General features: G+C 45.7%; 1 protein-coding gene across 6 annotated transcripts in view; it reads right to left on the bottom strand.

Annotated features, from left to right (window-relative positions):
- Positions 1-4,641, bottom strand: part of UNC79 (unc-79 homolog, NALCN channel complex subunit) — a 124,521-nt gene extending 119,880 nt beyond the window's left edge. For all 6 annotated transcript variants that reach the window (XM_079947648.1, XM_079947649.1, XM_079947646.1 and 3 more), the window contains exon 1: positions 4,271-4,641. In XM_079947648.1, coding sequence (XP_079803774.1) covers positions 4,271-4,292 — 22 coding nt within the window. In that variant the 5' untranslated portion in view covers positions 4,293-4,641. The remainder of the gene's footprint in view (positions 1-4,270) is intronic.
- Between the last annotated feature and the right edge of the window lie 5,879 nt (positions 4,642-10,520).

Here is a 10,520-nt window from a genome sequence, read left to right on the forward strand (position 1 = left end):
TACTGTTTGGAGACAGGAATATCTGATCAAGACCTCTCACACCTTACTCACACAACTACAATTCCCAGGCTTTTATGCTGAATACAAGTGGCTCCTAAACCCTTTTGACACAGCATTCCCACACATGTCTGCTCAGAAGTAAGCCCCATTGAGTTTTGTGGGGCTTGACTCACAGGTAAAATGGTTGTGGAAAAACAGTCTCAGTCTATAGCGTAGAAACGTTTTAAACTGGTTTTACTGCCTCTCCTGGATCTATAATTTTGTTTCCCCTCAGTTTTATTGTATTACAAAAGCATGTGCGGTGCGATTATTTTATTACATTGTACTTTTTTCTTCAACACCGCAATCCATCAGGATGAATGGCAGTTGAGTATTAAAAAATATAAAATACATCCTTAGAATATAATAAAGCTGTTGGGATTGCTCCTTCCAGCAGAAGAAGAAACTAATTTTTAAATACAGAACCTTTTGATGAGTGTATTTTCACCTTCCCCTTTTAATAGATGCTACCAGGATAGCCTTCCCTTCTTCTTTTGCCAATGTCGATGTGACAGCAGCACACACTTCTTTTTAAATGTGAGCCTGCCATCATCCAGCATAAAGCGGTCATGGCCACAGGGAGGCCCATTGCAACTTCTGGAAGACCCAACACGGCCCACTGCAGCCACAGGAAGGCCTGACAAGGCCCACAGCAGATGCAGAAAAGGCCAACAAGGTACCCAGCAGTTGCAGGAAGGCCCAACGAGGCCCCCCACAACCACAGAAAGGCCTGATGGGCCCCGTTGGGCCTTCCACAAGCTGCAATGGGCCTTCCCACGGCTGCAACGGGCCCTGTTGAGCCCCATTAGGCCATCCGGAGGCCACAATGGGCCTCCTTCTGCCAGGTGATGTCATATGTGCGCCACGCACGTGACGTCACAGGCCCACACCAGGCACCAACAAAGTGGGGCAGGATGTGGCACCCGTGTCTCCCAGCCAAGTTCACTTCCAGGATCAGGTGCAAGGGGAGAGGTATCATTTCAGGAGACTGCAAAGAAGCAAACCTTGAGCAAAAGGAGAGTTCAGGGCCCAAACTTCCCCTTGCATACCTCTTTGTGAATTGTTCAGGAAGACCTGTATTTAGAAGGATGGGTGCTCCCACCTATCCCCCTGCCTCACATGGCCCCAACCGTTGCATGAAAAGTGTGCAGGGAAGCAAAAGAGCTATTTCAGTTTTTCCTGGCAGATGCCAAAATGCAGGTCTTGGAGTCTCCCTACGCAGTATTTTCACTGGGGTGGTCAACTTTCAAAGCCAAGGCACATGAACATCTCCCAGAAAGGATGTAAGGGTCTTATAAGTGTATGTTTATTTGGCTTGCATGTCAAATTAATATAATTGTGTGTTTCCATCAAATACTGTATTACAGACTTTTTCTAATTATGAAAAAAAAAATTGTGCTGAAAAACAAGGAAACAGAAGGTAGACTTCAAGTATGGTGGTTGGCCCAGATTTTGTTCCTGGTGTTCAGACATCAATGCAGTGCATCACACAAATGGCACCTTCAACCTGTTGCTATGATCCCAGGGACATTGCCAAGTCAAATGCAGAACACAGCTACAGCCACAATATAGAGAGGAAATCACCTAAAATGTCCTGTAATGAGTCATGACCTGGTTTTCAGAAGCGTTAACACCTGGAAGCATCACCAGGTGCTTGGGAAAACAGCTTATTTTCATTTAAATTATTTTTCCTTAAAAGGAGCTTAGGTATCTGTATCCAAGATTATTTCATAACAACATTACTGGGTTTCTCTCATCTCGCTTTTCTGAGCTAAGTGAAGCAGTATTTCTTGGAAGGGTCTGAACACAATTAACAGGCTCATGAACACTCAGTTCTGACCTAATCCTCTTCCTCAGCTACTTCCTACACATTATGCTAGTTCAGATCCTTTTTATGTCAATAGACTCAGTAGAAAGAGTCCTCTGTGGGATCTTCTCTGCTGCCTCTGTACCAAACCCACCTGCAGTAGATATAATATGCATTAATAGCTGTGCATCTTTTAAAAGGAAATAGCAGGTGCATGGGGGTTGATCTGGATCATGACCACAGGGACAAGGGTTCAACTCTTTGTCCCCTGCTGTAGTACTCATCAGGATCAGGGGACCATTGCCCTATATTTGCATTGGAAGGAAGTCTCTCAATTGCACCAGTGGAAACTTTCTTTCCAGTGCAAATAGCAGGCATGAAGGAGGGCCATCTGGACTGGCGCCTCAGTTGGGTAGAAAAATGGGTAAAAAAACCCTCCACACCAGCATACTTTTTCTGGATTGGACGCTCTATGCCTGCTACTTAACTTTCAAATGCTCACTCAACTGTTATTGCTCCATATCTACTTTGGCCCTGAAAACAATGGGAATAGGACTCCAACTGCACAATTCTATGTATGTCTATGCAGAAGTAACTCTCATTGAGTTCCATTGTGGTAAGTGAGCATAACAATGAGCCTTTAGTCCATCATTTGCTTGATTACCCCTGGCCTGGAGCTGGGGGGAGTTTCTGGAAACTGATATTGGGTAAGAGAAGGAAGTGAACGCCTTTGTTTCCTTTAACAATATGTGGAGAAAATAAATTACATCAGCATCGTTTCCCTGATCTGTGGAAGGCAAGCAGAAATAACAACCCATTATTCTAGTTAGTTAGTTAGTTAGTTAGTTAGTTGCTCTGATCCACAGACTGATTCAGTTATCCAAGCTCTAGTGCATACTGTCCAGAGAGGTTTATATATCTCCTTCCTTGATGGTATTCAGGAAAAGACTAGATAGATACTTCAGATATGGGCCGTTCTGTCTTTGGCTTGTGGACTGGAATGATCTGTCCATATTTATGGCTCTGCAGTTCTATGATCAGTGACATCATTTCATCCTGCATTGTTCAACCACAGATAATCAGCACATATCTTCCTTCATTAAAGAGGAAGTATTTGCCTGCCATCTACCAAGGGCATTTAACTGAAGCAAGATTGAACATTAAGGAGGTTATTCTAAAGGATCAGTGGTGGACTCAGTGCAAGACTTTGGGAGTAGAAGTCCAGCGTCCCGCTCAGCAGAATGAGCAGGAAATTCCCCAATGCAGCAGAGCTTGCTTGGCACATTTTTTAAAGTAAGTGAAGTACTACACATTGCCATCTAATGGGGGGAGGGCCTAAAAATTAAGTCCAGAATCTAAAATTTCCCAAGTGCGACACTATAAATGAAGAAACAATTCTGTACACTTCCAAGAGAAGTTCTGGAATCTTCTTCCTTGAGAGGTAGCCAAAGGAAGATAGGCAAGAACCGGTCATGGATACTTTGCCTGCAAGACATTGGAGCACATGCAGTATCCAAGGGTCCCCTGCGAGTATACGGTGCCATGATTCTATTATACCTTTTCATTCAGTGTTGGTCAATGAAGCTACACAAACAGTCAGCTGATCCTGCCTCACAGTGACCTGATAGGGTGACTTGGAAGCAACGGCCTTGTATAATATGGATCTGACCAATCCCTCTTTTCCTGCTCTAATTACATCTCTGTTTATCTGAGTGTGTAAATATTACTTCACTGGCAACTTGAAGAAGCCATCAAGGAAGACAATCCCCACCCAGTCCAAAATATCAACTAAAGCAAGAGTGGATGTGGGAGAAAGGCAAGAGATAGCCTATTACTTGAAGGCCCCTGAGATTTTGTTTTTATTTTCAAGTCATCCAGTACAGTGCAATCAGGAAATGAAAATAATCTGGTAGGAAGATTTCCAAAATCTAGCAACTGAATCAAATCAAGTGCGTTAAGCTAGCTCCTATTTTAAAGGGGGGGGGAGAGAGAATCGTATCAAAGGCCTACATTTCCTCTGTATGTGTGGAGACAGAAAACCATCTCCCCTCTTTTGGTAAATATAGGGATTCAAACACTCCATGATGCTTTTAAAGGGATTGTGCTTTGTAGATGAACATCCTTAAGTGTGGCCAGCATGATGAGCGCAGAAGGCGCGGGGGAGATCAGAAGGTCCCCAGAATCAAGCTCTTTAAACCGCAGTGCTCTTCGATCTTCCTAGATCTGGGCTTCCCTTCCGTATGCAAGGGCCGAGAAATCGCCTGCCGCATTCAGCACCACGGACAGCGCCGTCCCTTCCCGTCTCTTCCCCCCCCCCCCCACAACCACCTGACGCCCCCAGTTTGCCCCCTTCCGTCCCTGCCGATGCTCTCCTTTGTCCCCCCCCCCCCCAGTCTCTTTGCCTCCGCGGGGTGGGCTACTTACACTGCTCCGCTTTGGTGGACATGGTGGGGCCCGGGTGGAAGTGGTTGCTCCCAATATTGGCGGCGCGGGGTCCTCTCCGTCGGCTAGCGGGGAGCGGCGCTCTCCTGCCGCGGCGGTGAAGTCACCCTGTCTCCCGAGCTGCATCCCTCCCCCTCGGCTGCCTCTACCATCGCTACGGAGCCGCAGAGCTGCAGGGAAGGGAAGGGAAGCAGGCCAAGGAGGGAGGGGAGACGCCACGAGGGGGCGGCGGCTTCGAGGAGCCCCCGCACGCTCCAAGCGCGGACCCCCGTTCCGCGCCCTAGGCTAGGCGGTGTCCGGGGGCGAGCGCGCCTAAACGGCGACGCGCGGAGAAGGGCCCATTTTTCAGCCGAGGCAAAAATGAATAAACAAGAGGGCCTTCCCGCCCCCCGCGTTTGCGTGAAATGAGCTCGACCGGAGAGGAACGTGGAGGCGGGGGAGGGGGGGAGTGTTCCATTCATGAAGACGGGCGGCTGAGCGCGGCCAGCCTTTTAAAGGGACTGCCATTCGCGGCCCCCGCGGCAGGGAGGGGCTCCCGCTTTTTTCTGAATGGGAAGCGCGCTGCCTTCTTTTGCAGGACCTGCTCCAGGGATGGATTTAGGATTGCCATATTTTGGAGAGCAAAAAAGAGAGATGACGCTGTGACGGCCATTCAAAGCAATAAATGCAATTTGTAAAAAAAATAAAAAATGAAGAGGGCGTGTCCTGGAATAAGAGGACATATGGCAACCTTAGCGCCCGCCAAAATAAGCACGTGCTTATCAGGGGGAGTGGGGGATTCCCATAATATGCTGCTGGTTGGCCAGCCAGCCAGCTGCTCTTATGTCCTTGCACTAAAGCACTGGAATTGACATTGCATTTATGCATGTTTTTATTGTAATTTTTCTTCCAAGGTGTTTTATTTGTTTATTTGTTGCATTCCTACCTTTTTATTCATTGCATTTTTCTCTAAGGAGTAAAACATGGTTCTCCCTCCCCATTCTCATTTTATCCCCAGAACAACCCTGTGGGGTAGGTTAAGATGAGACACAGTGACCAGCAGTGGCATAGCGTGGGGGTGCAGGGGGGGCCGGCCGCACCGGGCGCAACATCGGGGGGGGGGCGTGCTCGCACTCGAGTGCTAAAATCCACGGGTTAGGGGGCACAAATTACTTGCCTTGCCCCGGGTGCTGACAACCCACACTACGCCACTGGTGACTGGCCCAAGGTCACCCAGTGAGATTCCTGGCAGAGTAGGGATTTGAACCCTGGGTGCAGCCTCCAGTTTAGATTCATCTGCCTGCCCCCCCCCCCCACTGCCCACAGACATTTTCTGGGCTCTGCTCCTGCCTAGTGTGTGATTCAGTGCAGGCCCCTTTCCTCCATGAGGCCTTTAGTTCCCAGATCAAGATGAAAAAGTAAAAAGATCAAGGACCCAGACAGTTGTTGTTGTTGTTGTTTAGTCGTTTAGTTGTGTCCGACTCTTCGTGGACCAGAGCACGCCAGGCATTTCTGTCTTCCACTGCCTCCCACAGTTTGGTCAAACTCATGCTGGTAGCTTCAAGAACACTGTCCAACCATCTCATGCTCTGTCGTCCCCTTCTCCTTGTGCCCTCCATGTTTCCCAACATCAGGGTTTTTTCCAGGGAGTCTTCTCTTCTCATGAGGTGGCCATAGTATTGGAGCCTCAGCTTCACAATCTGTCCTTCCAGTGAGCACTTAGGGCTGATTTCCTTAAGAATGGATAGGTTTGATCTTCTTGCAGTCCATGAGACTCTCAAGAGTCTCCTCCAGCACCATAATTCAAAAGCATCAATTCTTCGGTGATCAGCCTTCTTTATGGTCCAGCTCTCACTTCCATACATCACTACTGGGAAAACCATAGCTTTAACTATACGGGCCTTTGTTGACAAGGTGATGTCTCTGTTAAGTCTCTGTTAAGGCAACTATGGGGTTGCGGTGCTCATCTCGCTTTCAGGCCAAGGAAGCTGGCATTGGAACAGCTTTCTGGGTCATGTGGCCTACATGACTCAACTGCTTCTGACACAACAGAACACCGTAGGGAAGCCAGGGCACACAGAAATGCTGTTTACCTTCCCCCCGCAGTGGTACCTATTTATCTACTTGCACTGGCGTGCTTTCGAACTGCTAGGTTGGCAGGAATTGGCAAGCCCAAGAGGTTCAGTGGTTTAGACCACAGCACCACCCACGTCCCTTCCCAGTTCAACCATCATTTAAGGTTGATTTTTGTTTCCGCCCCGCACCCATTGTTACTAATGTAGATCTTCACTCACCCCTTTTGCTCCCTGTGTAAATTCCCATCCCTCCATTGTTCCCACTGTTAATCTTTACTCCCTGCTTTGTCCCTGGCTGCAGAAGGCGTTTTGTGGTTTGCCTCAGGTGCCAAAACATCTGGAGCTTCAGCAAGGTGAAAATAACAAGGTGGTATTATAACAGTGGTCATTTTCATGCTCTGTTCTTACAATATAACAAAGCAGCAGGGTGAATTTTTTTTTAATTCAAGGGAAAAGCTTGAGGTTTTTGGGTTGTTATTTTTTTAATACACACAGAAGAATTAGACGTCTGTGACAGGTCACATTTCTGTGGAAATTTTTTGAAGATGTCAGTGACATAAAACAGGTTGCTCCGGCCTCCTAGGTTGTCCAAACATCTAAATGTAGCAGATTCAAGAACACCAAGTCCTGGGAATTAAATTACTCAAGTGTCTTCAATGCTAAGGTCATTGTTTTCCCGTAACTTCCACAGAGTCACTTTGTTTAGTTAATTCTCCAGTGAACTGCTACAGAGCCTTGGCGATCCAGCTGCAGTTTGTTGTCTCTTCCCTTTGCTCCAAGTAAATCAAGTAGGAAACAAAACTCTAATTATGTGGAATATTCTGCATCATCTTCCTGGTTGTACTGCCAACCAGATGGGGGGGGGGGGGGGAAACACTCATGTCTTTCCCTTCCTCCCTCCAACTGGCTGCATTTACAACATAATCCTGTGAATGTTGGTGCAGAAATTACTCCCAGGTAAGTGGGCACAGGACTTCTGCCTCACAGAGCAATTCTGCAAACATCTGCTCAGAAGTTAGTCCCCTTGTGTTCAATGGGGCCAAATCGCAGATTAATGGGTATAGGTTTACAGTCTTAATTGCCTTTCCTTCCCCTCTCAGCTAGCAGAAAGTAATTAATACCTATAAGCCATCAAAGCCATTATTAAGCAAACATCTTTATCTAGCAAACAATACAAGAGCTTTGCATATTCAAAGTCCATGTTTGCAGCAACTTAAAATGCAAGTTACTGAGGTTTGTAAGCTTCCAAATGCAGCAAATATTTAAATAAATTCTTTATTCTGAATAAACATTATGGTATGTACTTTGCAGCTTATATTTTGTTGCCGTGCAATGTCCCAATGTGGTTTTTATTGTTCATAAATGCTTGGGAGCGCTCATTAAAAATGGGGGGGGGAATAAATTGTGATTCATGTTTGCTTTAAATAATGAGGAAAACTTTCTGGATGTTAACTTGGCAAGGTCTATCTAGCAGATCTGCAAAAACAGTCTGCTTATGGCAAAAAAATTTGCTACTGAGTTAATGCCGCTCCCTTTTCTCAGGAGACAGAAGACTGTTGGATTTTTCCACATACTCAGTTGGATATAGATGGGGGTTGAAGAAGCTTAAGAATAAGCTGTACCATGACAACTTTTGATTTTGCTATTTGAAAGAGAGAGGTTCTCAAGCCTAAATCCTTTAATGCCCTGATTTGGTTGGATTTCTGATGCAGGCATTCCCAGAGAACATGCAGAAGGGAGCTTCCTATATCCCCTGTATGATGTCTGAATGCACAACTAACATGAAAATCAATACATCTGCAAAGAAAACACAGTGGAGATCAAATGAAGCCTTAATTACGTATGTGAGAGCCAGTGCTGTCTCATTTATTTGATCGTTTATTCCATTCATCAGTCATCCAATAGCAATAGTTCTCTGGGACTAAATAGATTGTGAAAATGGATTAAAAATCACAATTCCAATAAAACAAGAATCAATAAAAGCACTTTGGAAAAAAACTTTGAAAAAAATCATTCCGAAACGGAGACCTAGAGTAGATGTGGGGAAGCTGCTGGGAAAGATCTCTGCCTTAGGACTTGAAACATAGAAAGCTATCTTATACCAAGTCAGACCATTGATCCATCTAGCTCATTATTGTTGGCAGCTTGCCAGAATTTCCAATGGTCCTCAGTCCATTCAACTTCCCAAACATTCGGAAACCAAAGCACCGCTTCTGATTGGCTGCAGGAAACTCCTGAAGCCAATCAGAAGCCCTGCCGGATGTTCGGCTTCCAAAAATAGTTCGCAAACCAGAACAGTCACTTCCGGGTTTGCAGCGTTCTGGAGCTAAAACCTTCGAGAACTAAGCTGTTCAAAAAGCAAGGTACGACTGTACTTTGCTCAGAATGAAATTATATTCAGAATGGAAGCATGCAAGAACTGATATCAATTCCTTCATTAGCATGAATGGGGATATGCGACAGGGCAAAATGAGGATGGCTTGAATAAATATTTGATTCTGTATCTCTTGCTAGCAGCCAGAATAGCTATTGCAAGAAAATGGAAATAGCTAGAGGGATTAAATAAGGATTTATGGTGTGGTGAAATCTGGTCCATAGCTATAAAAATGAACTAAAACATTAAGGTATGCTTGAGAACAAACCAAAAAAGATTCATTTTCAACTATGTAGCAAAAAATAATAATAATTGTATATTCATGATGATAAGAGCGTTCAAATGCCTCCTGTAAAATATGCTATTTGAAATTCTTAGCAACTACAGTGGTACCTTGGGTTACATACGCTTCAGGTTACATACGCTTCAGGTTACAAACTCCGCTAACCCAGAAATAGTGTTTCAGGTTAAGAACTTTGCTTCAGGATGAGAACAGAAATCATGCTCCGGCGGCATGGCAGCAGCAGGAGGCCCCATTAGCTAAAGTGGTGCTTCAGGTTAAGAACAGTTTCAGGTTAAGTACAGACCTCCGGAACGAATTAAGTACTTAACCCGAGGTACCACTGTATTCAGTTTGAAGGCACTGATGGACCAATGCACCTCTCCCAATGGTGGCCTGTGTGGGGTTGTGGCACCCGATCCACGACAGTGGCAACTTTCCAGCCCAGAAGAGAAGAAGAGTTTGTATTTGATATCCCGCGTTATCACTACCCGAAGGTAGAGTCTCAAAGCGGCTAACATTCTCCTTTCCCTTCCTCCCCCACAACAAACACTCTGTGAGGTGAGTGGGGCTGAGAGACTTCAAAGAAGTGTGACTAGCCCAAGGTCACCCAGCAGCTGCATGTGGAGGAGCGGAGACGCGAACCCGGTTCACCAGATTATGAATCTACCGCTCCTAACCACTACACCACACTGGCTCCCAGGGCCCAGGGCCAGCCCCACTGGATTCCTATCAGGCTGTAGGCAGGCCTTAGCCAAACCTAGTCTTACCGGTAATCAATAAAGTTGTGGGCTAATTCAGCCCAAAACCAATCTCCTGTGTTCATTTTCCTCAGACTTCCCGCACTGGCCGCAGACATCATGCACCTGTGGCGGCAATTGAAACATGCAGAAATGGGCACTCTGTGTAGCCTAAGAACCACAACACTTTAAGGGAAGAATGTTGAGATTTCATAGAATCATAGAATTGTAGAGTTGGAAGGGACCACAAGTGTCATCTAGTCCAACCCCCCAACCCTGTGGGAATCTTTTGCCCAATGTGGGGCTCAAACCTGTGACCCATAGATTAAGAGTCTCATGCTCTATCAGCTGAGCTACAAGGCTGAAGGAGAGTCATCCCCCCAAAAATAGCAAAAAGTTTCTTTATTTGTAAACTTTATTAATAATATTAAATTCTACAAACATCACCAATGGAAAACACAAATTCATGACCCATCAATTGATTTTACAAATACAGTACAGTGGTACCTCAGGTTACATACGCTTCAGGTTACATATGCTTCAGGTTACAGACTCAGCTAACCCAGAAATAGTGCTTCAGGTTAATAACTTTGCTTCAGGATGAGAACAGAAATCGTGCTCCGGCAGTGTGGCAGCAGCAGGAGGCCCCATTAGCTAAAGTGGTGCTTCGGGTTAAGAACAGTTTCAGGTTAAGTACGGACCTCCGGAACGAATTAAGTACTTAACCCGAGGTACCACTGTATCCGTAATAACTAAACTGTCACTCATTCAAAGAGCTCTTCCA

This window comes from Podarcis cretensis (assembly GCF_951804945.1).
Source record: "Podarcis cretensis genome assembly, chromosome: 1".
NCBI lineage: Eukaryota > Metazoa > Chordata > Lepidosauria > Squamata > Lacertidae > Podarcis > Podarcis cretensis.